The following is a 27364-nucleotide window of genomic DNA, read 5'->3' as shown; positions in this document are numbered from 1 at the left end:
TAAACTGGTTGTGTTTTTAGCCTTACTGTGAGGCTATTGCCCACAAAAGCATCCCTTGCTTCAAGCTGAACTCCCCCTTGCCCTACGCTTACTGAGCAAACATGAGCTTTCCAGACAAAACTGGTCTTCTCCACCAGTAGTTTGCTGTCAAAAAAGTTAGAAAGTTTGAGGGGAGGGGGAAAAAAGCCATCTGCCACACCTTTACAGAAATAAATCCATTTATTGTTATAATATTCTTTTTTTCTTTTTAAAATGAGTACAGTACTTACAGCTGAGGAATTCTGAGGAAAGCTAGAGAAGACCTGGCACTACGTTGCTGAGAATTACACAGCTGGGCTGAGAGACAACACTATTTTAAGTGTCGGACAGAACAATAAAATTTAGTGTTTTCACACAAAAATATGGAAGTTATATTCAAAGCATGGAATTCTTTTTAAGACAAATGGGTACTTCTGTAAAAATTATTTGTTTCCTAAAAATTTTGGTCATCATGCTTTATTATAGCCTGTTAAAATTTTACAATAGTGTGCAGATGATTATGCCCAACTGTCAAGCAAATGTTACATCCATGTAACGACAGCAATAGCAAGCTAATACTGCACAATTATATAAGTGGACTGATTTAAGAAACACGTGTTCTTCCACAAATATCACGCAAAGCCCTGTTCTTGGTACCATATACAACTCAAGAGTTTTGTTCCCCCCCCCCCCCCCCGCTTACATAAGTAAGGCTAAGTGAAAAACATGTCAGAACATGATTACATGATAAAAAGTATATTATTCATTACAAATCTTGTATCTATTACATTCCATACAGGGTGCTGTGCTGTAATCTCTAAAGAGTGCAAATGAGCAGGATTGACTTCTCTTTAAACGTGTTAGATACTTCCATGTGACCTGCAAGCAACACCGGTGAAGAGAGTTCATGAGTGTTATACTGATTTGGTGTACGTGTGCTGGTACAGGACAGCAATATGTTCTACAGGTTGTCAAAAAAGCAGCCGTTCTAGTTTTCTACGTGCAAAGTGCAGGCACTGTGAAAAAGCAACTTTAGAATTGTTCCACTTGCGTTCATGTAAACAGTTGTCAGTCTGTCTCATGGATTGACTGATTTACACACATACGTGCACACACATACACATTATTTATTTTAGGTAGCCATTTCGAGAAATTCTTCCAAGCTCTTTTTGATGTGTGGGGGTTGAGATGCAGCCTGAATTAACAGACTTTGACCCATTTGTGCAAAAAGCGCTCTTGTTAATTTAGCTGTAGCTGTCCGCATATTTCCTCCAGCTCCAGGCAGAGAGCCACTATTTGTCATGTTTCCTAAGACATGCCATAGGACAACTAAAACTTTCTGCTCCACAGCATGAGGTTTCCGTGGGTATAACTCCGTAACGATATCTGAAAAAATTAAGAGAACAACAAAACTGTCATTACCAAGGCTTAGTATATTGCTTGCATTCCAATATAATAAAAGGCTTAGTCTGTGTGTCTGACCATTATTTACCCCTTTTCCAAACCTTGTGTCATTCCTAAATTTTACCATCAGTGATTTTAAACCATTTAACAGATGTATAAAATGCTTTTATCTAATGGCTTCACTATCCTCTGTTGATGAAGCTTATATAACATCTGCTCCACTACTTCTCTTTCATTTGAAAAGATATGGACAGTTATTGAACTTTTGCTGCAGGTGACAGAAAATGTAATACTGTGCAATACTAAAAGTGTGCTAATGGACTGGAAAACTGTATTGCTAAGCTAAGAAAAGTGATGGGGAATCACAACAAAGACACTCTAAAAGATGCTATCTTCTCCATCTGAACGTGAAAATTGAGGGCACCAATTTTGTGTCTGGTTGCACGCTAAATGTGAAATAGCTTGCCATTAATTATGGACAGCAAAATTAATATATCTTCACTACACATTACTATTATCTCTGCATTTTTTATCCAGCTTGTGAACAGACTATTTAGACAATATTTGTGGGAAGGTGTAGACTCTCTTGAGTCTACACAGAACACAACTCAACCCAGCACAAGTGAATTACAAGTCTCTTTCTCCCTAAGCTGTCAAGTCCAGGTGCACCCATACAGTACATCCTTTTAAAAACATATATTATGCTACTAAAACCCTAAACCCTAAAATGCCAAAGCTTATATTATGCTAAAAACCATACTTGAATATAAACTGAAGCCCTTGAAACAGGGTTTGCCAGGCCTTTAATGTTAACTGCAGCCCTGTCAGTCTTCCTGGGGTGGATGGAGGAATTTTCTGAGGCCAGTATTACAATGTGCTTTGCGTCTTAATAAACCAGATGCCTTGATGGGAGATTGTAGTTTGAGAACTCTAATCAGGGAGCATTAAAATTACCCCAAAAATTCACTGAGGGGTAGCAGACAGAGCCCCACAATCTCTTCTGCAGGGCCCAATCCTCCGACTTGTTCGACACAGACACAGGGTTCCTGCACTGACCAAGGTGCAGGTTTACAACCAAGGTGACAATCCATTTCTGTTAGGCAAATACTTACAGCCCAATCCAACATGAAACTAACTCTGTCAGCATAAGTATTATCCTATCGTTAAGGCAAATATACAGCCACCTCAAGCATGTAATTTTTGGTCTAACAGTACTAAGCTTTGTGTCAGGAGCACAAGGCACGCTCAAACTCTTTTTGACTAAAGAACAGATTTGCAGTATGCAATCCTGTTGCTATTGTGGTGGGCTCTTGCTAAATAACCTGAAATATGAACATAACCTCAAGCATCTTGAGGTCAGTTTGGTCAATCAGGCTGGAATACACATAAATGTAAAGTTGCAAAGCAAGATGTAAATTTACCAGCAAGCTTTTCGGTCATGTCTTGTTTAGCTTTTCCATTCAAAAACTGGGCCTTTGTGCAAAACGGTTGGAGAAGCAAGGAATTATCTAAATTCAAGAAATAAAAGATGATAAAGACCATTAAAATAAGCAAATTACTTTAGAAAGTCTTCAGTTTTTCAGTCTAACAAAAATACTAACTTGAATTGCATTATGCAAACTTTATTTAATGAAGGCAGAAAGTCTCTTTTTCTTTAAGCTCAAAGAAGTACTTTAAGCTGGTGAAGTTTTATGAAGAGCTGTTAGGGGACTGACTTTTCATAAGGCCTGACCACCACATGAACTCCAATCAGAAATGTTCACAGCAGATTAAGCAAACCTCTACATTACTACCTGGTGAACTAGGTTGATAGCTGCTTAACAGAAAAAGTATATTAAAGCTTCAGTGCTGTTACTACACTGCTATGGGCACTCAGCTTCTTTCTTCAAGAGCTCCTCAGTTTGCAGAATCAGGCATTGTGTGAAGTAGGAAAGCCAGATTAAGTCAGCATTTCTGTGCTAGTTTAGCTGTATTAGACTAGGCAAACAGCCTAACCAGTGCAAATCTATGCCATCAGAAATGAGCAACTCCTTTCCTTTCACTGATGTTCATCTTGGAGTCAACTATAACTCCAAGATCCCTCTCAGCTGCTGAGCTCATCCCCCAGCCTATACGTGTGCTGGGGATTCCTCCTCCCTAGGTGGAGTACCTTGCATTTGTCTTTGTTGAATTGCATCCTATTTCATTCTGCCCATTGATCCAACCTGTCCAGATTGGCCTGTATCCGCTCCCTGCCCTCCCGTGTGTTAACTTTGCCCCATAACTTGGTGTTAGAGCTTCCTCTCCTCCCTTCCCCGACTCCCATCCTGAAGACAGCATCAGGAGCAGGGCTGGACCGCATGAGCCCAGCTCTGCTTCTGGCATGCACTGACAGGAGTTAATGAAGGTGCTCCGCTTTGGAGGGCCCTCACCTGAACCTGCATGTAATGAGGGTCCATTTGTCGCATGATCAGGAAGTTTTAAAGTGCTCTACAGCCATGGACTTCTGTCAAGACATGGCTGTAGAGTGCTTTCAGGTGGCCTATCGCATGACAAAACATTACTTCTGTCAGCACTGCAAGTTAATTACCTAAATGTTGACAAAGAGCCTGGATGACGTTTGTGGCAGCAGCATAGATCCCTGGATTCTTGGAGTTCAGGTTGTTGTCTACAATGGCTGGAATTAACATATTGATAACAGGTGATAAGTTTTCTTTCAACAAAGGAATCATCTTGTACATTGTCTCCAGAGCCACCTGATTTACTTTGCTGTTGGAATCATGTAAGCGAGACTTGAAAGCATCAAAGATCTGAAAAAGTAAGCAAAGAGAAGCTTGATTTACTCAGGCATCAGAGTTATCCAATTTCTGCAGCTTATCACAACAAACTCTGATGTGCAATACACTGACACGGTATCCTTTTACCAAATAATAGATGCTTGGTATTTTCAAATGGCATGTTCATTCAATTAATCTATTTACATCCATATTTATTGTAGTCCATCCTACATGACATAACAAAATTACGCTAACCACCTGTAACTTTCAGTCCAATCAAGTGCATTTTCTGTTCTACTCATATTTGTTAAACAAGCCGCCCACTGTGACAGAACTATACTTAGCACAAGAAAAGTAGGGTGTCTCCCTCTTGTAGCATTTTGAGAAACATGTTTCATCTGCAAGTCCTCTGTGGCAGTCTAGGATTGCAGCTGCAAATTCTACCAATATTACTTTTCTTTGAGATCACTGATAAAAACACTGGATGTCCCAGGGCCCTGCAGGGCTTCTACTAAGTTTCAATGCAATCTATTCTGTAATGCTATTTTTCACTATAAAACTGCATTCCCCAGCACATTGGAAATAGTTATTACCTTCATACAAACTAGAAATAAGCCTCTCCTCCTCCAAACATGAGAGAATAGGGGTTTCCAGAACTATGTAAAACAGATAACAGGAGGAATTCTCTATACCAAAGCCCCCCCAGCCCTAAGGGCTGGATCCAATGGCTTCCATGAGCCATTAATTAGTGACCTCTGGTTTAGATTCATAGAGTCTACAGCACCCTAAAACCAGATTTGATAAAAGATGAACACTTATACATACAGAGAAACTATAATGGAAGGAAGATAAACAATTCTAAACTGGTAACTAAGGATTTTTTGGAAATACACAGAAAGAGCTAACCTGTGATTAAGATGAGAATAAAACAATAGGTGTTAGAAAAATGGCCCACATTTATTCTGCAGTCATGTCCCTGGTCTTCCCCAGGCCTTCCAACCCCTTATTCTTTTTCCACCTCTACCTTAAGCTTCTCTTATTCCCCAGTCAATTCCCACCATTTTTATACTTTCTTTATCTCTTCCTTAAGCCATACCTGACCTCCTCTTCACTTGCTCTGTTACTCTCCTGTTTGTCACATTTTCTTAATAAAAAAACAAACCAAGGTTTGTGACACTGAGCATCTTTAGAGCAGAACATTACTATTATTGAGACTTTGTACCAAGGAGAGTCAGGTCTCTCAAAGAAAGTGTTTTTGTATATAATTACCTTAATAATGTTTGCAACAATGAGGTCTTGGTTGTTCTCCGTGTCCAAAAACAGTTGCTTAATGCCATTAATTCTATCACGGAAATCTTTTGCATTCAGTAAACCTGTTATGGCCGTAACATACTCTGCACTTTCTAGAGAGTTACGAGGAATTGGTTTTCTTATAATTTCACGGGCTTCTGTAATCTCCCTGTTGGAAAGAAAAAAAGTAACATTGTTATTCACTGAACACCCAGAGAAGCTAAAACAGTAATCCTACATCTACAAGCACTCAAGTCTCTTAGACGTAAAATATCAATATTAAATAGATGTAAACATATCAATATTAAATAGAAACACTTCTTATCAAAGTTTATTTTGGGGCATTTGAAAGTCTGTTGGTTTTTTTTCAAAGAATGGTTATTTATACCACAGTAACGAGGTTTCACAGATTCTACCACCAGTGCATCTCTGTCACGTGTGCAACTCTGGCTTCCTTTGAACAGCACTGTCTGTCTGGGCCCCATGCAACACGTCCTGGGACTCCTCACTCATCCCTGCCAGGGCACTCAGGGTGGAATGGATGGGACTCTCTCAGTTCCCTCACAGCTAAAAGTTCATGCTAGTACAGGACTTGCCAGGAGAGATAGAGAACAGGTCGTGCAATCCACACTGACAACTCAAAGACCGATTTACTGTAAAATAAGTAACCATTCCTTCTTTGAGTGCATGTCTGTGCAAATCCCCCTGTAGGTGACAGACAAGTTGTAGCCTTGGAGGGCAGCAAAATTAATACAATTTGCATCAGTAATACTCTCCCAAACTTGGCATCTGCTCTGGTCAGTGCATCTACTATGCCACCGTGCAGATCTTGGGTAACAGCACACTATCAAGTAGGCAAGGGATCTTGCTTGATGTTACCTTAACACTGAGCAGGAGGAGCACACGGGTAGTACAATGTGATACAAGTATGTTAGCCACTTAGATATCTTTTGTGATGTGATGGCCTGACCCTTGCAACAGTCACCAGCCAGGTGCAGCCAGGCATAAACTGGAAGAGCATCTTAGTATTTTCCTCTCTCAGTGCAGTAAAGTAAAACTCTGGAAACATGTAGTACATGAAGCTCCTCCTCTCCTGAGGAATGGGGTTTTGGGAAAGAAAAGAGGTGGCTAAATGAGTCTGAAAAGAGATGGCGTATATCATATCTCATTACATTTCCCTTGGAGCAGATTCTTCTGTATTGAGTTTGTGTTCGATTAAACCAAATCCTGTGGAAGGCATCCCAACCTGATTTGAAGACATACAAGATGAAGAATGCACCACTTCACTCAATAGTCCGGTTCCAGCAGTTAATCCTCTCAACTGTTAAAACTTTCTGCCTTTTATCCAAACTGAATTCATTAGGCTTCAGCTCCCAATTACGCATTTTTTCACTAGATTAAAGGATCCTGTAAAGAGCCTGGTGTTTCTTCTCTGGAAAGGTCCTCATACACTGTAATCGAGTCACCTCTCAATCTCTTCAGTAAACTACAAACAGCCTGAGCTCTTAAAATCTCCCACAGTAAAGCATTTCGTCTAGCCCTCAAAGCACTCTGTGGCTCTTTTCTACACTCTCACCAATTTTCCAACACTGTTTTCAACATTTGCTATCCTGGTGCTGTAAGTATTATTTCAGTACTGGTCTCGTTAATACACATATGAAGGTAAAAACACTTTCCTGCTACTACTCACTACCCCCGTTTATAAATGGAAGGTATGTGGCGCTGTAGACCCGTCTGCAGTGCCACACACCGCGTATGCGGTTGTTCCCTACGCTACTACTTTGCAGTGGGGGGAGCGGGGAAGATCCCGGGGTCAAAAAAACCCATGCCATAAAAAGGCAGGGTGGCACACATGGCGGCAGCACGCGCCACCCAAAACTGGATCTTGGCCAGCTGGAGCCACACTCTGGCTGCCGGCCAGTCTTCCTGCCACAGCTGCTGCCCCAGGAGGCCCCCAGGATCTCAGGTAAGACTGCTAGGGCCAGCAACTGTGCTGGCCCCTGCCTCCCCCACCCCACCCGGGTAACCTGCTGCACGCCAGAGCATGGAGGGCATGGGTGCTCCCTGGGGACAAGCAGCAGTGGTACAAAGTCTGCCATTGCTTCTTGTCTCCAGGGAAACAAACGGCCACGTTCATCTGGACGCATCCTTAGAGTCAGTGCTTTCCTAGATACAGTCTCCCATTCTGCCACAACAGCCTGCTGACTGCATTAAAACCTGCAACTTGATGGGACCTGTTCTCAGCAGCAGCAGCTCTTCTCCTGGTCTTCACATCGTTCAAAAATTTAATCAGCAGCAATTCTGAATTTAATTCCAGATCGCTGATTACAATGGTGAATAGCATCAAATCTAGTACCAATCTCCGAGGAAGCCCCTTAGCAATGATGATTCCTGACTGGTGACTACTTTTTGAGATCTGTCAGTTAGCCAGTTACAAATTCACTTAACAGGATCCACTGATGCTTTGAAATAGTAATGATTTTTTAATCAACCAAGAAGTACTAAGTTAAACACCTTACAAAAGTCTCTTACATCAGTGCAGTTACCTTTGTCACCCAAATTTGTAAACAAAGATTTAAAGGTAAGGCTGCTCCCTGGCACGTAGCACACTGCAGCACGAGCAAAGTTATCTCTACAAAACCGTGATTCTTAGCAGGGTGCCAAGAGATCGTGTGAAGGGTGCTGGGAGGTATGAGGAAACAAGGAGATGTTTGGAGGTAAGCTGCCTGGCCACAGCGCCGCCCACACTGCCCAGCACCTCTGCAAGGAGGTAAGCACTGTAATAAATAAATTAGTCTTGAAATGGGGTGCTGCTTAATTTGCAAAAGTTGTGGGGGAGTGCCTTGAGTCCAACAAGAGCGCCTCAAGTCTAAAAAGACTGAGAACCACTGTTATTCACTGCATTTTTTCCTGAAATGGAGACGTTTCTTGCATATGTATTATTTGCTCCAGGTTGAAGTGTAGGCTTGACTAGGTATTCAAGAGTGAATGTCAAATAATTGGCTTGTTACAGTTTTATATAGATTCAAAGGAGTTCTGGGATTGCTTGCTTCTACCTGCAATTTGCTTCACACACTTTGCATTTCAAACTGTACTCCTCCCGCATCAGTACAAGTTTCACTTGTTTCTGACTCAAATGGCAGACCTGCTTACTCCAACTGGGATGAAGGGTTTTTGAACCCGAAAGCTTGCCTAATAATTATTTTCCAACTATTTGGGTTGGTCTAATAAAAGATATCAGATTCACCCAAGGAACCTTGTCTGCCTTTGAATGACCAAAGCTTTGATCTGACAGCAACCTCAGGAACTGTGTATATGAAGCAAGGCTAAGGACTCCCCCACCCCCACCCCAGCCTAATTTTACTCACATGAGCAATTTCCAGTGAAAGAAGTTAGGCATGAGCTTAAATGTGCAAGGCTGGAATGTAAGCAATTATTTTTTATTTCCCTACATGCCAGCACAGAAGCTTAATTACTGCCCAGTAAAACAAGAGTCAGTATTATCATGATTAATATAGCAAGTGGCTTAAATAGATGCAAGCTCCCTTTTTTGTTATGTGATAATACTGCCACTAAGTGATGGTATTCTGGGGATGTCAACAGAACAGGGAATAATCTCACTAGAGTTCATGACAGCTGAAAGAACAGACTTTAGCATAATAGGAATTTAGAATAATTAGGAGAAGCACAGAATACTTAATTGCAAATTATTTACACTGCTTGTAGGAGATTTAGTAAAACAGTTCTACCTTTCAGTGACATTCAGAGCATCTCTGGAAGTGGATGATGACCGAGAATGTCCAACACTCCCAGCATGAGAACGTCTTCCTTTGGCTGATGGTGTATCTAGAGGCATCTCTCCCAGGCCCTACATATAATGAAAATGATCCAGTAGCATACTGTGATTTTGTTGGCTCTCTAATGACAAGCGTAACAGTTGCTCTCCCAACAGCAGCAGACAGTTCAGCTTTGCCACAGAAGCAGTTATCAATTAGGTTTCCACTGTGTCTTCTCATTTATATAACTCATCTGCTATGCAATGGCATTCAAATTTTACAATTCAAAATAAAATTACCACTTATTCCTAGTATTAACATCAAGGCCATAGCAAAGATGCTAGACTGTAAACTTACTCTACTTACAACACCAAAGACATTCATCTAAGCAGCACAGATATTTAAACACTGGTACTTCAGCTCTGCACTTCTTTTTTAAATTTCTCCCTCCTCATCTCTCGTTTCCATACCAATGTGTATATTAAGCAGCAACTCAAAGTTGTCACAAATAAACCCAACAGACCAGCACTACCTGATCTGCTGAAACTCCTAATCCAGAGCTAAGTTTTCAGGAGAGAAAGTTACCAGACTTTTCCCCTAACCAATCTATTCTCTTGTTTGATTTACATGGCTGAAGAGTCTTTTGCTATTTCTTTTGATAGCCTTTCCAAGGTCTAACTCATCTTAATTTGGGGCATAACTCTCTCTCTCTCTACCCTTCTTGACTTCTAAGACGCAGCGTTTTTTGCAAATCCACCCCTTTTTCCATTCTTTGTAGACCCTCTGGTTGCACTTCATATCCAGCAGACTTAATATAGCTTCCTGATCCGTTAATTAAATCAAAGCATTTTCCACATACCTTTTGACGTAGATTGCTAACAGACTCCTTAATGTAAGGCAAATCCTTGGACGGCACATACTTTTCAAGCATTTTGTCGAAATCCGGGTGAGTCATCAGACTGAACAGCATCTTTCGACCATAGTACCTACAAAAAAGCAAACCATTATACTTGGATCTAGAAAAATTAGGCCAGTGGCTGGCAACCTTTAACAAGCCACAGGCCAGAACAACCTGGCTGTTGTTCGACATGGGCCAGGTGTCTTTACTGGCACATCAACAGTGAGGGGGGCTTTGCCTTGCCTTTGCTGAAGCCAGACAGCTAAGAACTGTGCCTGCACTGCTGCTACCACTTCCCCAGCCCCCAGCCCTACAACAGTGGCACAGTTTCCAGCTGGTGGGGAGTTATGCCAGGACTGGCCAGCTGAAAGCTGTGAGCTCACTGCTGCCTCTTCTCCCCATCTCTTATCTCCCTGCCCATGCTGCAGCCAGGAAATGGGGGGGCTGGGCAAAGAAGCAGCAGTGCAGGTGCAGCTTCCAGCTGCCCAGTTGTAGTGCAACTCCTTGCTGCTGGCCGCAGCATGCACACAAGCACAGGCAAAGGCCTCCAGGTCCACAGACCATATGTTGCTGACCCCTGCGTTAGGCTAATTTGGACCATTCCTATGTATCTAATTTATCACAAGAGGAGTTCCTTTCAATACACATTTTATAACAAGGGAAGACTTTTCTAATATTAATGTATCTCAAACCCCTCCTATTCCTGCACAGCAGCTACACTCAAGAGTAGTGATTTGGGTGAGAACAGGTTAATTCCACCAAGGTAAAGAATGAAAACAGTCTAGTTTTGATTTGGAATAGTTAATTGTGAGGTTGTAGCCATGATGGTCCAGTAAATATGTGAGAGGCAAATATTTCTGTGCATAATACCTTTTACTGGACCAACTCTATGGCTGGGAGGGATACAGACAAGTTTTTGGACACAAAGTACCCTTCCTCAGGTCTCAGAAAAAACAGACACAGCCCGAGCTAAATAACCGAACTCTATAGATCTGTTCAATCTACTGCTAAGCTCAGGCTGTGTCTGCTTTTTTCCTTGGTACCCCAAAATTTGTCTGTATCCCTCCCAACTATACAGCTGGTCCAATAAAAGACAGCGCACGCACAAAATCCTTGCTGCTTGCATAATGGTCTAGGCTCCTATCTACTGACTTACCTAAGTGAGGCTTCTATCTACTGACCTTGTTTCTTGTGAGCCATCCTGTGCAAACTTGGCAATAGCAGGGAAAATCCTGTCGGTAACATCCTTAATTCCCGAGAGTATCCGTCCTGGTCCCATTCGTTCCACCACATCTGATAAGTGTTGGGCTGTACATCGTCTCACCGCTGTGTGCAAGTGACTAGAAAAAAAAAGCAGAAAAAGATGGATAAAGAAACACCTAAATCATGATATTTGCTCCCTTTTCCAATGAGGGTGCATAGATGCATAAACCACACAAGGTGCAACTGCTCTACTGGCCTACTGAAATTTAGATGGGCAGTCTAGTTTTGTACATAAAGATACTATGGACTGGAAACAGACACAGGACATTTACTGCTAAATTAATTTCCTTTGTACACAGAAATACATACCACATGTACACAGGAATGCATAATAAAAGATAAAAATAAATATCACTTTTGTTTAGTCGTTTCCACTGTCTGGTCCTCTTCCATGCACAAAATACTGCAACTGCAAGGTTGCAAATTGAGGCAGAAAGTTTTATTTTTGAGTGTCCCTGAAGTGCTCCTTTTAAAGCAAAGGAGAACTAATTAAAAACATTATATTAAAAATAAACTGTAAAATGTGTATTTTCCACCTGTGACAACAAATTATGTGCTGATTCATATTCTAAATAAAGCACCAAAGAATATAGATTAATATCTTTACCAGCCTCTAAAAATCGCACTCAGGTCTATTTTTCCACTATGGGTGGTATCTCTAAGTGGCTAAATTCATGAAAATAAATCACAAAAGTCTGACTCAGTTTGCAGAACTTCTTACTACGACTGGGACTACATCTGCAAATTAAGACACAATGATTTTTGGGCAAGCAAGTCTGTACACCTGAATGAGTTTAGCTCCTAGATAAAAACAATGATATTGGGGACAGCATGCTGCACACAAATCCCAGTTTGAATACCCAGCCATACATTCTCAAGAATTGCGTTTATACACCTTACCAGGCCTAAGCACAAGCAATAAAGGAGGTGCAGAAGAAAGTTAAAGGCAACTGCAGGGAAAGCGGTAACTCCAGGTATGTCTGCACTATGCTCAAGGTGCGAGGCTGGCTCCCATACACAAGAGAATTCAGATCCTGACTGCAGCATAAAATGGCAACACAGAGCACAGCATCGGCGTAGAATCCCTCTGGGAACCAGGATACGCATTCAGGTAACTACCTGAGCTGAGCTCTGTGCTGCCACAGCTAAGTGGCTATCAATGCACACGCTAGCTAGTTTAAAGCCAGTTAGGGTAGGTCTGCCAAAGTTGTGGGGGAAAGACAGAGACTGGGTCAAGCAACTTAGTGACCACGCAGAGCAACAAAGCGACAGGGTGCAGGGTGGGGCTTGATAGAGCATAGTAAGCTGATGCGATACTGCTGATTTGAGCAAAAATAAATGTGGATGCAGTGGGCTGGGAAAAATCCTATTATCTGGAAGTTCAGGCTGAGCAGAAGTGCTTCTGGACAAGTGCAAATGTTAGTCTGTCCTCCCTGCCAATGAGCTGAGTGACACTGGGCAGGGTAGCACTAAGCTGCTGTCACATAGCAGAGTGGCCTGAGAGGTTTAGAGGGAAGGAGCAAAGCATTGCACTTAATTGGGGGAAAAGAACAGCAAATGGTTCTGGCAAAGATCAGCACTTGCCTTGTGATTTTCAAAAAAAGGCTCATTATGGGAGGTTAAGCCAACAATCTGCTTGGCTGGTCTGCACTGGTACCGGATAAATCTTAGTGCCCTGGGTCTATGCCTGTCCTCTACAATTAAATCCACAACATACGAAGTGTGTAGGCATACCTGATGCAACAGCTCATCACTAGCCCACCTGCCTTTCAGCATGTCTCTCTCTTGATTGAAATGCTGCTCTCACTGACCTATAGCATTGTGGTGGTGACACCGGGATACTCTAAAATGAGCTGAATTAGAACAAGCACTTTGCATGCCACAAAAAATACTTATATATCAAATGTTACCTTTATTTTACTTATATATTTAAATTTGATCTGAATTTGAAATATTTTTTTATGTGGTCACAGTTCTGAAACTAATGGTGGAGTAGAAGTTTTATTTACCTTAAGGCAAAGCCAAGATCAAACTGAAAGTCAAATACACAAATAAGATAAAATGCAAAAAAAAAAAAGAAAAGAAAAAGAAGCCCATCCCACACTGTCAAAATAATCCCAATTAGAACAGAGAATGGCAGAAAGTCCTTTTTTGGCAATCATAGCAGATGACATATTTACCTGAAAGAAAGAAGGGAAAAACAAGGACAAACTGTATTTCCTGGTTGGACAGACAAATGTGAAGACTTAGCTTCAGATTTATTTTTAGCTTAGCAGCCAGGAGACAAGCAGTTGGAACATTTTTTACTGCTGGTTAAGGCAGCTGTATTTTATATTGCCAGAAATGTATTCAGGAAACTACAACCATCAACTGAAAAGTAACAAGACACAAATAAGGATTACAGCAGAAACTTCACAAGAAGGATGAATTCTGTTAGTGTTTTGCAAATTGTGATGCACTACCTTTGGAGGAAAAGATGTAGGAAGAAAAATAATTTGGAATCCAGAATAACTGTAACATTTCTAGCTCCAGGGGCAAAATTAAAATCTGAATTAAGGAGCACAATAATCAGGGATATTTGATAGAGGATGTAAGAATGAAAAATCTGTGTTTAACCAGTTCAGAGGGAGACAGACCAGAGAATGAACAAAGGAAGTCCATGTGTACTGTACAGATCTTTATGACTGATGTTAAGGCTTAGATCTCATTCAGGTGAAAGATAAATAGAAAATAGAAATAGAAAAGAACAAAATGGTTAGCAAAGAAGGTGTAGAGAAAGTATAAAAATCTCTACCAAAACTGAAAGGGGAGGAGGGCAGGATTCAAATAATGAAACAGGACTAGTGACAAGTCTTGTTTGAGGTACACAAGAAAGACAACACTCAATCATGTGAAAACTCACGCCAAAACCATGCAGGAAGTTAGAATTTGTGTGCAGAGACAAAAAGCAATTTGCTAGTGAATGCTGTGAAAGGGACCAAAAAAAGGCTGCGTTCAAAGATGGCAGGACATGAAAGAAAACCACTTTTCCAAAACTGTTGAAGGAAGGGAAGTTTGTGACTCCAGAACAGCTAGCAAGTAAGGACAACCTATGTAGGCTTTGCCAGGAGTATTATAAGGGTCCTCAGGAATATTATCAGGAACTTTGATTAGAGGGTACTGACCGTAGCTTCTTTAAACTGTTATAAAACGTATCAGAACATGCAATCGCTATTACAGTCTGCAGTCTGTATAATAACAAAAAACCCCTCACATCTGAACTGCATGCCAAAAAGAAAAAATATATCTTGTCCTCAACAGGTACAATTTGGTCAGACTGAACGTTTTCCTTTAAAATTTTCAGCTTACTCTGATATGAAAGCTACAGAAAACCTGCCTTACTAACACACTAACTCTTTGTCTTAACTTTTTGTTACAAAGCTCTTTGTGAAAATTACCTTTGCCCTCCACTGATAAGAGAGCAGAGAGCCCGTGCTGGAGTCACATTATTGACCATTGCCTTCAATGCTTTATCTACGTCTTCCCTGATGAAGGTGTTGGATTCGCCAGCTTTGTGCAAGAGGACTTTTACTGTATTATCGAGTTCTTGATCCATGCTCCTTTTCAGGTAGGTGAACAAATCCCCTAAACAGACCACGGCGGCCCGGGAAACACCTGAACGCAAATTCTTCACCTGAACACAGAAAAAGACCTTAGTAAACAAGGACACTAAATAAGAAGAGTTTAATTTTATTTTCTCTTCTGGAAATTTTAACTATCACGGATAAATAAGAGACATTCTCATTCTGATTCATCATGTGAAAGAGAGTAATATATGTAGTCTATCAAAATGCTGTAAGGTTACATGCTAATTTTAGCAGTTTTAACAAAGGAAGCAAAGAGCTGAGCATCTCAGGTATGGTCTGCTTTATGGAACTGCATTGCCCACCCTTTCAAAATGGCCCGTGCTGAAAAAAGAAAAACAGAGGAACATAGTGCACCTCATTACAACGTTTGCCTCAAAGCTAACAAACAGTATAAAATTTTGACATGAAAAATTAACCTCCTGGACCACAGCTAGGCTCGTCTCATGCAGCTTCACAGTCAGCACATCAGCATGGTAGGCAGATAAACATCTAACAAAGTTCAGTCCTTCTATTTTCTTCTCCCTACATAAAACAAATAGTTAAAGTAAAAACACTATCCCACAAAACCAAACACACACAGAATCAGTACCGGCAGTGGGAATGTTTAGGAAACAAGCATAGAATGAAAATTAGAGTTCAAGGGAGCAATAAGTTTTTAAACTGGAGGCAGTCTCACCATTAAGTCTCTGGGACAGATGGCACCTGAACTGGATTAATGCAATCATGAGGCTGGGTGCACTATAACTCCATGTCCTCAGGGCCCTGCCTCCATTTGGACTGATGGTAGCAGGGAGGGGACCTTTCCTTCTCAAGCAGGGAGAAGTGGTAACATCAGACCCTCCTTTAACAGCCCCAAGAGCAGCAGAGGCTGGGCCTATTTCCCACTGCCCCACTAGAAGTGATACCGTTATGCTAGTGGGAGCCACATCATGGGGCACCCCGCTGAGATGCATGCGAAGTGCCAGCACAGACCTCTTGTCAGGCTGTATCCAGGCTCAGAATATACCCTGCACTGGGTATATTCAGGTCACCTTCTTAGTTTTTTACAGCCTTTAGGACTTACTACCTTCACTAAACACAGAAAGCTGAAATCCTAATATCATCACATGACAGGAGCTAGAACATATAGCACAGACTTAAAACAGTCATGTAATGGGGATGGAAGAGGCTTTCCTTCCTTGCACAGATATTACTAAGCAGATTTTATGTTTTGTTAGAAGGTTAAAAGATAAGTATGAACACAAATGCTACATGTATTACACTCAAACTGCACACAGATTTGTAATTATATATATGCACGTGTACCAATCATCATCAGCTAAAAGTCGCAAAGCTTCTGTCAGTGCCACTTCAGGTTTTGAAAAGGGCCGCAGCTCTGATGGATCCATTATTTCTGGACTGTGAGTGACGGATGGGGTCCGATCCTTATACTGTCCTTTTGGTCCAGAAGATGTTTCAACTGTAAGATCATTAATGAAGTTGGGTTAGTAGTTTAATTTGGGATTTGGAAAATCTGCTACTGGTAAAAGACTGAGTTTCATCTTAGCTGCCTTCTTAGGCATGCCCTCAATATTTGCAAGTGCATCTTTTGGTACATGTAAGAAACTACATACCGCTACTCCCTCTGAAGAGCAAGTTGCATACAGAAATGCAAGGTTTTTCAGATACTAACATATGCATCCAAAGAAACTATGAGTTCATTTAAGAAGGTTCTTTGAATTTATTTAAAAGTTTAATTTGAAAATTACCAATGTACCATACCAATAGCTCTGAATTTTTCAACATTCAGAAGTGATGCACTGTTTATCAATTATGTACTTTTCTGATGTAACCAATTTAGTTTCCTACATTTTGGAAATACTACAAAATTTCAGTCTAAAGAATGAATAGCTTGTCAGAAATCTCTTTGATGTTCCTACATGGACACCTGTAAAAGAGATGAACACTCCAAATAAATGTTGCTAAAAGAAATATTCAACCTGAGTGAATGATTCATTTTAAATTTGAAAGAGCTATTACTCCAGTTTATCAAATCATATATAATGAAGCATACCATAGCACAACATAGCACAACATGTGATATATCATACCGCATCTGGAAAGATGTAACTACATTTTCTGTTTTGTTTTGTTGTCAAACCAGATCAAATAATTTCTAAGCCTGCACACAACCTGCATGGGATTCCCAGAACCACTCTGCCATACACAAGTCACAAACTGCCTCCAGTGAATGCACAGCCAGCACAGGTGGTTCCTAAAGCACCTTCTCTTGCAGTCCCCAGGCCCTGCATTCTGGCTCTGCTTGCTTGCTTGGTGGTCTCTGGAGAACTACTGCTTGTTGGTGTGGAATACATTAAATCCCAGACTGCTTTTACTTATAAATGGGTTGAAACAGAGCTGCACAGAGAATCAGGGAGCTGAGACCAGCAGATCTCTGCTGAATCAAAGAACTGCTATCTTCATCATGGCACAGTAAGAACTAAAAAACCCAGGAATCTAGGTATGTCTGCCTCAGCAGGGAGATGACTTTATGGAAAAATGGTCACTTGATATTCTAGGAGTTACTGAAGCTGAGCAATGCTACACAACTCCTTCCAAAAATATTCCCAGGACCTGCCACACAACAACTTTTGCAGCCTTTGATCGGCTTCTACGTTCTCCTAAGTAAAGACAGTCAGTAACTAATGAGCAAAACCTCTCATGCTCTAGGCATTGATGGATGTGCAGCTATTCTGCACTCAGAGCTACAGAATCTGAGGCCACAGTCCTGAATCACTACACACACACGCTTGATGTTTTACTGCTTTCAGTGGAATTAGTCACTTGTCTGAAGTCATGTTCAGGATCTGAGTGCCCCAGCAGATAGCAGATTTGTGACTATAAAATCAAGGCTGGTGAAATCCTAAAATCCTGGCAGTATCAAAGTCCACAGAAACCCTGCCATGAGCTTCAGTGAAAGCAGATTTTCACCTACGTCTTTTGGCTTTTTTTCTCCAATAGTTTTCAATGGAGCCAGCATTTCAACGATGCTATAATCTAATGCAATGTGTCCTTGCAACTGCTTACATTTTGGGGATTCCTATTTGCTTCTTCTCCTAAAAATGATGGAGACATGAAAAAGGTACTAGAATGTTTTTGATCCATACTTCATAAACTTCATCTATGCTCTGTAATTAAACCATATTCATAATAAAAAGCAAGAGAAGCTATGACCTAAAATGTGGCGGCAAACCAAGCCTTCCCACTATTCTGTTAATTGAAAATAATATTAAAAATGAAGTTTTACAAATACATTATACTACTCTTGACTACACTCTGGGCTTGTTGAGCATGTCAGCATTCCAACATTTTAATAAGTCTGGTATATTTACCTTACTTTTTTAACAGCTCACCTGAATCTAGCAAGATGGAAGACTGCATCTTCTTTAAACTAGGTGTTCTTTTCAATGAAGGACTGAAGACAATATTTTCTAAAAAGAAAGACTCGTTTCTTGATGTCATTAACATATCTCCATAACAACTTACATCTGGGAAACAGATAGAATAGGAGAATCAGAAAAAGGGAAGAGACTGTATCTCTTAATCCTAGACTCTAAAGATTTTAAAAACACTCTTTCAACTGTTCTGTCATTGTTCCTTCCCTACAAATATTTATTCCCAACAACAAATTAGTAATACATTAGGGAGACTAAACTGCAGGGAAAAAATTCCAGTAATACCTTATATAATTTTGAGCTATCATAACTTTAAATAATCAAAGCTGTTATACCATAATTATGATACACTTCCAAGTCCACCACACCATGACATTAAGAAAACCCACATACTTTCTGATGCCATTTTCTCCGGTCCACTGTGTTTAAGTTGCTCCCAAGGATTTTGTTCCTTTTCCTCAAGTTCTTTCATTTCCTGATGCTCTCTATGGTTCTGTTCTTTTTCTTCTTTTTTCTTCTGCCTCATCTTGTCCTGGGCAGACTTTGACATAGCAACTTTGACCTGAAAAAAAAATTAGAGTCGCACTCGTGTCTAATTTAAACAAAGTAACACAAGCAATCACCTGAATCTTAGCATCAGGAAGATCTTTCCTAAGCAAGGGACATATGGTTTCTGCTATTACTCTGCAGTGCACATGAGATCTATGTACACTAACTCAGGAGAGAGGCTTGTGTACACACACTCTTTCCACAGTGTGAACAGTCATACTGGCTTCAAAGGTTAGCACCTGAAGGTCTGCTACAAGTAGGGCCAAAAATAATAGTCCACCTGGCAGTCTCTGAATTATGACAGCACTGAGAACCAGACTGTAAGTCCTTTAATTTCAGTGAAAGGATTGTGCGAGTAACTGCTGACCAATGTAAGTAACAGGTAGGCAGTTTGGGCCCATTTGAATTCTCCTATTCACTTGTAAATAATCCATTTTTTGGAAAAAAACAGCCTTTAAAAAGTATGACTTGGCATTTTTTTAAATAAGATGTCTATCTTTCCTGTTTACATTTAAAATTATATGCATTAAATGAGTTTCTCTGTTATCTGTAGAGAAAAAGAGAAAAAGCTATTCAAACGCTGTCAAATATCCATTCATAGGAAATAGATATATTGTCACCATTTTTTTTTTAGATTTCGGTAATCTTTATATGTTATTTGAACTTTCTGAAGGCACGGTGTTTGAATGCACCGTCATTTTACACAGATAAATGTTCATGTGACAAATCCTAGGGAAGATGAACAAAATGTAACACAGATCCTGGTAAAACCATCATATGGTTCTGATATTTGGACAAGATGGTTTTTAAAGGGAACATGGCACTTGTAAAATTCCTAGATTAAAAACCCTACAACCTGAAGTCCTCTTTTTGTCCACAGAATAGAGTATGTTCAGAAAGAGAAGTTGATTCCCTCCACTGCCTTGCCAAAATTCCCCAGCTGCAATAGGCAAGACCCATTCCAGGCGTTAAAAGGCGGTTCGTTCTCCATGTCCATTTAGCCCACGGTCTCTGCTCAGAGCGAGCGCCAGCTGGGAATTTCCTGACAAAATGGGCTTTGATCAGAATATGTCTTACAAGTCCAGGGTGGCACTTCTGGTCAAAGTGTGAGAGCACAAGAGAAGAGAAAAAGGAGAGAGACGGAAATAGATACTCCTGCCAGAAATGCCAAAAGCTCATGGTTAGGGCACATGCAGGAGACCCAGGTTTCTGAACCTTGGTTTTCAGCATCCCTAGCAAATGTCCTAATCTTCAGGCCAAAGAGATTTCTGGGCTGAGTCTCTCTCTGCCCCTTCCGTTCCCCTCCACCGTACACATAATTAAACACTCCCTGAAACAGGGGCGTGAGCCTGGGTCTCCAGCATCCCAAGGGAACAACCTAACTACTGGGCTTTTCACTATTCTAGGGTCTCTCTTCCCCCTTCTCTTTTCACATACGGTTTAAAAAACCTCAGGTTCATCTCGATTCAGAAAAGGAAAATGTTTGAAATAACAGAAAACTTTGATGGACAGGAAAACCATTTTTACCCAGCTCTGTTCAGGGAGAAATCAGTGGCAGTGCTAATGGACATTTTGGGATGCATACATCTGTGCTTTATGGACTGTATAATGGCCACAATACCCAACATAAGCACTTCCAAGTACTGGGTCAGGACATAGATCCATCCAGCCCTGTATCCTGTCTCAGTGGCAGAGAGCAGATGCCAAGTGGATGGGTGAAGAGGCCATGCCCAGAATTGCTTCTCTCCCCATTGCAGCTTCCAGCATTCAGGGGTTTGGGAAGTTCTGATTCAGAGGCTGTCCCCCTCATCTACCATCTTCACTACCTACTGATGGACTTTTCCTCCAGTAATTTATCCAGTCTCTTGAACTGGGTTAAACTATCACTCTCCATAGCTTGTGGCAATGACTTCCACCGTTTAAGTACAAGCTTTTGTTAGGTTTAACCCTGCTTCCTACAAAACTAATTTTAGGTCCCCTAGTTCTAGCGTTTTAAGAAATAGCAAACAGTGAATCCCTATTTTCTCTGCCCCATTTACTATTTTGTATCAGCATCCCCCCAGCATCTGTTTTCTTGGCAGACAAGTCCTAGTTTCTCCTCATATGATGGCAGCTCCGTAGCCCTGATCATCCTTGTTGCTCTTCCTTGTTCTTTTTTCATGTATAGTCACCAAATATGCACCAAACGAATATGCTTCAGTTAGTACTAGAGCTGAATGAACAATTTCCAACAACAAATTCAGTATTTAGACTTTTTCCCCCCAAATTGAGAATTACTGAAATCAAATGAATCTCTGCTTCAGGCCTACATGGAACTCGCTGTGAATACTAGCACAAGCAAAACTCTGGTCACATGAACACTTGCAAAAAATCGTATGAAGTCAAAGGAAAATGTTGCCAAGTCATTCAGAAGCTCACCACCAATTGGTCTTTATTCACAGATTCCGACCTGTTTTGGAAATGAACCACCAACCTCAAAAATGTTCTATATTCCGTCACCGGCCACCAAGCTATAATTAAACACTTATTTATCGGGATTTGGAGAAGACAAAGCTGCATTCATTAATGACACTTAATAAAAAATCAAATCTGCTTGACACACTTACATCTTTTTCATTTTCAATATCAAGATAAGGCGTGCTGCTCTGCTGGACGGCTCTGCCATAGATCCCTGACGGCGGCTCAATGCCTTGCTTGAGAGAGTGGACATCACTGTTCTCCACGCACGATATCAGGGATTGGCTGTACGTTAGTGGCGCAGAGGGGGGGCTTCCAAAGACACCTGAAATGGTGTCAGATTATACTGTATCACATGTATTGCCATGTCATATCGTATACTCACCACAATGCCATTTTCACAGAGCAGAACTTGCTCAGTAATAAACTAAAGCAAAATAAGGCCCTAGACAGATGTAACATTTCAGCACTGCAAATTCAACAGCACTTCGAAGCATTTTAAAATCAGAAAGATGTAACACATCCCTACCAAGCCCCCTGGCTGGAGTGGTATGAAATCCCCACAAAAATCTCTTCAGCCAAGGATCATGTCTTGGTCCTGCAGCTCTGCTCCTCCTGACCCACTGGGGGAGGAGAGCCAGTCAGTGAGCCTGCTGCAGCTCCTGAGAGACTGGGTAGCGCTACAAGGGCACCTGTAGTACTACGGATGTTACGTCTGTCCAGGGCCCAAAACTCCAGAATATAAACATGTTGCTACTAAATGTTACCACCAAATACTATCTAGAGATAAACTAACAGGCCAGGTACAGACGTTACACTTTTACCAGTATAAGTGAGCAGAAACCAGTCTACACCCATAACAGAACAAAAGTTCGGCACACACAGACTGGTTTAAAAATGGTGGAACCCAGTCTATGATCCCCACCTTCAAAAGGTAAACGTGCGCTCTGTTCACTACCGATCTAAATGGTCGTTTACAGAAAAACTTGTGACTTAAATCAATTCTGCCTTGGGCTTTTTGAATGTCTGTACCAAGCCCCACAGCTCCAGTAAACATGCTGGGACCATCCACATGTCTGTATATGACTGCCCAAGGGCAGAATCTGGCCCTTGTGATTTTTTCACCATTTTATTCAAAGTTTAATGCCAGTATTGCAGTATAATGTAGACGTCATTTCTCATCATGGAGATTAAAGTGTATGCAATGCTTATAACCAGTATGTTGCCACAAGACCCTCTCACATTGCTCGTAGCCACAGGAAATTTTGGTTTCTACAGACATTAGTTTCTTCAGGTTGACAGGAAGAGCAAAGTAAGATCTGGCCTACAATGAGTTACAGATCAGTGAAGGTTGGGAACTGAAGACGAGGCTAGTTCCAACATTAATGGGTTTTTATTTTTTTAATTAAAAAACTGGGCTTTGTTTAAACTTTATATTACAGTTATTTGAATGAACAATTCCACCTCTTCCAACCCTCCAAAAATATGTATTTTATTTCTATGTTAAATATATCATGTAAGAAAGAGGGTAATATGTGAAATACCTTTTCCAACAACTACTACTGAATCTTCAGATAGGCCACTCGATGAAATGAGGTCTAGGTTGTTAGCTTGCTGCAAACTAGATGTTGATCCTGTAAATACTAAAAATTAAACATAAAAAAGCTAAAGTTAAATCAGGTAATTTATTCATTACTACTGTTCCATTTTTTTAGGATCCTGTTAGAATTGATTAATCACTTTTAAACACAATGGTACTTTCAGGTTACTGAAGTATGGCAAGGCATGATGAATGATTAAATCCTCAGAAAGCAGGCAATTTATGATGTATGCTAAGCATAACCTGTCAAAAACATTAAATATTCATTTACTTAATGGAAACATTTTACAGGCACCTAACTTTCAATAATTCAGCCCAATTGTGTTAATTCAGCACTTGCAACCACTAATTTGCTGCTTCCAGCAGCATTTAGTGCACCAGTACTTCAATTTTTCACCTAACCAAACTATGTACATTTTATATGTTCATTCAGATTGCCTGGCTGCAAATACAGCTATGTTAATCTGTGATAGTGGCAGATCGGCGCACAGGCTTGGGAACATGTTAGCGCTACCCAAGTTGGAGATTCAGAAGCATTTAGAAGCTTTTGCATAAAGACTCCAAAAGACACATAATTTTGCTTTTTCTTATTCCATTCCTTTGAAATTCAGTTATGTCCAGCCCCAGCTTTCCAAGTTCTTCTGCATAACTTCTTAGGACTCCACAAGATGATTATTGTGGGCTTTCATAACTTAGTCACACAAGCAGGGGGTACAAAGTCTTTAGCTAAATGCTATTACAATTTATATTACTATAGCCTCAGACCCATTGCCCCAAGTGCTGTACAACTAATACAGTCAGCCCATGACCCAGGGCTTTGTATTCAACAGACATTGTGGATTAAACAGAGTAAAACCATTTTTGGACAGTCTGACTAAAATCCTTTCTCCCCTCTAACCCAACTGCTCAGGTTTCAGTCTCCTGTAGTATCACCGTGTCATCATTTTTGTGATGACCAGAGTTCCCATGTAGACAAACCAAAGAGTGCACCTGTAGCCCAGTGGTCAAAACATTTCTGGGAGGGGAGGGCCCTTGCACCAAGGCTGCATCTCATCTTCTGCCCTGAGCAGGAGGTTGGACTACATGATGTCTCAAGATCCCTTCCAGCCTTATGTTTTCTACGTTTCTATGAAATCCTCAAACTTTTATGGTAAAAAAGAGAGCAGAAAACAATACTTTTATTGGACAAACTCTCAAAAACCTTCATTGCACTTCACACCCATCAATCAGGATTTGGGTTAAGGCTGATTTATTCCATATTTGTAAAAAAAATATTGCCATGTGGTGTTTACTTTAACTACTGCCGATCAACCAGATTTGCATAAGCGATGAACAAGGTGAAAGACTGCAGTATTTCAAACTAACTTTTATTTTAGCTTATGTAATTAAAGAGAACTTTATCACTGCACTGTGCTTACAACTTCCACAGCCAGAGAAATAGGATGAAGCTGAACTCCTTTAAAAAGGACTGTTTATGATGCAGGAAACAAGAGTTTTGGCACATTCCTAATCACCGCTTTGTGCTAAAACAACACAACTTTTCAAGACTTCACTAGGATGTAAACATAAAAAGCGACCTAACTAAATATTATTAGCAAACAATGGATTAATTTAAAAACAGAGATGTATAAAGTTATGAATAGGTTTTTGCTGAAAAATAAACGAAACAAATTAAAATAGGACCAAGGTGAATGCCATGAACTATTTTTATAAAACCTGTTTTAAAACAGCTAAAATGCTCTTTTTATGATAAACAGGATACACAGTTGAGAGCAATGTTGGAAACTCACTAACCTTTTGTAGGTTTACAATGTCTTTGGTGGTCTTTGTTCTGACCTTTGAAAACACTGGGTGATACTTCTCTCTGCTTATCATCTTCATTTTCACCAGATCCATTTCCATAGTTCAAACGCTGGCCAATTATGCTCACATTAGAAGTTCCTTTATCCTGAGATGTTATCCCTGCACAACAGAATCCATACCACATGTTCAATGAGAACTAATAAATGGTGCATCCCTGTAATAAAAAAAACCTTAAAAAGTTGCATTTTAGACAAGGTAAAGCTAGCTTTGGAATACATATATATAACAGCTATGCTTGTATGCACAGATATGCACATATTAACAGAACTGCCTGGTGTTTGCTAAATTTGCATTCACAAAGATATTTTTACCTGCTTGTTAATTTAGAAGCTACGGCTGAACACACAGCCCGAAACCTGAGAAGCTGCTTCTGATCAAAAGCCTTTAAAATAAATCTTAGGCAATGAGCAATGAATCATTAATAATAAGCCTTGGTTCAGCTAACCAGAAATAATGAAGCAGTCATTAAAACATACTGAGATATTTTCTACTGCATTGTATTGCAGCCCTTATCAACTTAAAAACACAGTTGCATATTAAAAATGTTATTAAGAACAATCAGCATCATACAGGCTAAGCTTCCTACCAAGGCAATTATGGAGGGAGCTCTTTTGACTCATCTTTCCTATCTACTCCTGTCTAGTTGGATTCTGGCAAAATGTTATTGCAGAGAACTGTAAACCCTCATCTTCAGAGCAAACCTTAGTATATTCTAGGTGAGCACGGAAAGAAATGGAGCCATAACTGCCAAAAGCTATAGTATAATCTCAATATCTCAAAAATACAACAAAGAGGGGGGCTTTTCTAGGACAACATTTGTTAGACCAAATAAAAGCAGACACATGAGATCCTACTGAAACTTTCAGGTTGTGCACTGGGAAACAGAGCTTTTAATGAAAATATTGGAGAGAGTCCAACTCTGTCACCCCGACTGAATCAGCTATGTCTTTACATATGTGATAAAATACCTGCACTGGGGGGGCTTTGTTCTGTTATGTTAGTGCATCTATTTCTCGCTGAAGACAGCCTTGCTGGTCGCGATTTGCTGCCAAGTAGAGGAAAGATGTCTGACCTGCCACAAGAGAAAATCATTGCCATAAATATGCTTCTGCACAGAGGCTGAGGCCTCACCTAAAAACATTTTTTCACCAAAGTCAAACTAATACATTTTGGTTTTTCTCCCCACAAAAACATATACTTCCAGCTGATCACCTATAGGTAAACACTGCAGACAGGAACAAAATTCATGTGGTAGAAAACAGGCTCACCATCTCGCCTCCATTACAAAGGCCCCCTTCTTCATTAGATCAAAAGAGCACTCATTTTAGGACCAAATTAAAATTACTAAAAATATTCCAGGAATTTGCTGACCCCACTGTTCTCAGGCTGGCAAGGAAAGGCAGTGACCAAAAGCCAGTGTGAGAAGCAAGATTTGTTTGGGGATAAAGTATCTTTAATTGAGCCAACTATTGAGCCATAAATTGTCCTTCCTCAGGTTCCTGCCCAACAATAAGGTTGGTCCAATAAAAGATATTACCAGAAAATGTTTCTTCTTGCATGTTCTCTGGACCACTATCACTACAACACTGCTATCAAAAGACATTGGTATTTGTCCGCCAACAACCTTGGAAAAGTTAGTTTGTGGTTTCAGTCCAGTTGCAATTGCACAGATGTCCACCTCAGAAAAATACTTGTACATATCTACTACCCCTTCTTTTCTAAAATGTCTGTTTTCCTGATTGTAGGCCTCATTAAAGGTGCTGCAACTGAGCCCTGGAGTGTTAAACACCGAGTTTAATCTCAGACCGCGGCTCTGCAAGATTCTGCATTACTCCCTGCCAATATATATTCACTGCAGGACCTGCCTTTAGGGGCTAGACAAGAGCTCACTCGCCATGCTAATGTAACTCCATACTGTCAAGACCGCCAGCAAAGCTGCGACATGTGATGGTCCAGTATTGCTGTTGTACATGATGGAAACTTTCAGGTTGTGCACTGGGAAACAGACTGAACACACCAAGCTCACTTTACATAGTCATGAGCCTGACTGAATATAAGGGCTAGTGCCAACAACTGAATAATAATACAGTCTGAAGCATCCTCTCCCAGAGTCTGAACTGATCCCTCTGTGAGTACGGTGAGGTATAGGGGGGTGAGTTGGCACTTTTACATGATTGGTAACAAGACAACCTCAGCCTCCAATGCTGGAAAGTTAGTGTCTGAACTACACTCTTTAAAGTACACAGGGAAGCTCAAAGTATCGTATTTGCTCATGTATAACATGCTCCTAAATATAAAACACACCCAATTTTGGGTAATCCCCAAGAAGGAAAAAAGATTTTACCTTAGAGTAAGGGTAACTACCTTGGGTCTAGGGTCTCCAGGGCCGAGGGGCCATGTGCCAGGCCTGGAGCCTTGGCAGCACATCAA

General features: G+C 40.6%; 1 protein-coding gene across 4 annotated transcripts in view; it reads right to left on the bottom strand.

Moving 5' to 3' along the window:
- Positions 1-704: 704 nt before the first annotated feature.
- TOGARAM1 (TOG array regulator of axonemal microtubules 1) overlaps positions 705-27364 on the bottom strand; it is a 55606-nt gene continuing 28946 nt past the window's right edge. For all 4 annotated transcript variants that reach the window (XM_019495883.2, XM_059723417.1, XM_059723416.1 and 1 more), the window contains 16 exons: positions 25903-26006; positions 24866-25033; positions 23016-23114; positions 21621-21796; positions 18859-19027; positions 18424-18558; positions 16337-16490; positions 15448-15553; positions 14843-15078; positions 11324-11482; positions 10104-10230; positions 9218-9336; positions 5448-5637; positions 3992-4211; positions 2844-2930; positions 705-1404 (listed from right to left, as the gene is read on the bottom strand). In XM_019495883.2, the coding sequence (XP_019351428.2) occupies positions 1151-1404; positions 2844-2930; positions 3992-4211; positions 5448-5637; positions 9218-9336; positions 10104-10230; positions 11324-11482; positions 14843-15078; positions 15448-15553; positions 16337-16490; positions 18424-18558; positions 18859-19027; positions 21621-21796; positions 23016-23114; positions 24866-25033; positions 25903-26006 (2503 nt within the window). In that variant the 3' untranslated portion in view covers positions 705-1150. The remainder of the gene's footprint in view (positions 1405-2843; positions 2931-3991; positions 4212-5447; positions 5638-9217; positions 9337-10103; positions 10231-11323; positions 11483-14842; positions 15079-15447; positions 15554-16336; positions 16491-18423; positions 18559-18858; positions 19028-21620; positions 21797-23015; positions 23115-24865; positions 25034-25902; positions 26007-27364) is intronic.

Source organism: Alligator mississippiensis, chromosome 2, assembly GCF_030867095.1.
Source record: "Alligator mississippiensis isolate rAllMis1 chromosome 2, rAllMis1, whole genome shotgun sequence".
In the NCBI taxonomy this organism is placed as follows: Eukaryota; Metazoa; Chordata; order Crocodylia; family Alligatoridae; genus Alligator; species Alligator mississippiensis.
Note: the sequence above shows the minus strand (reverse complement) of the source record. Positions and strands in the feature narration are given on the sequence as shown.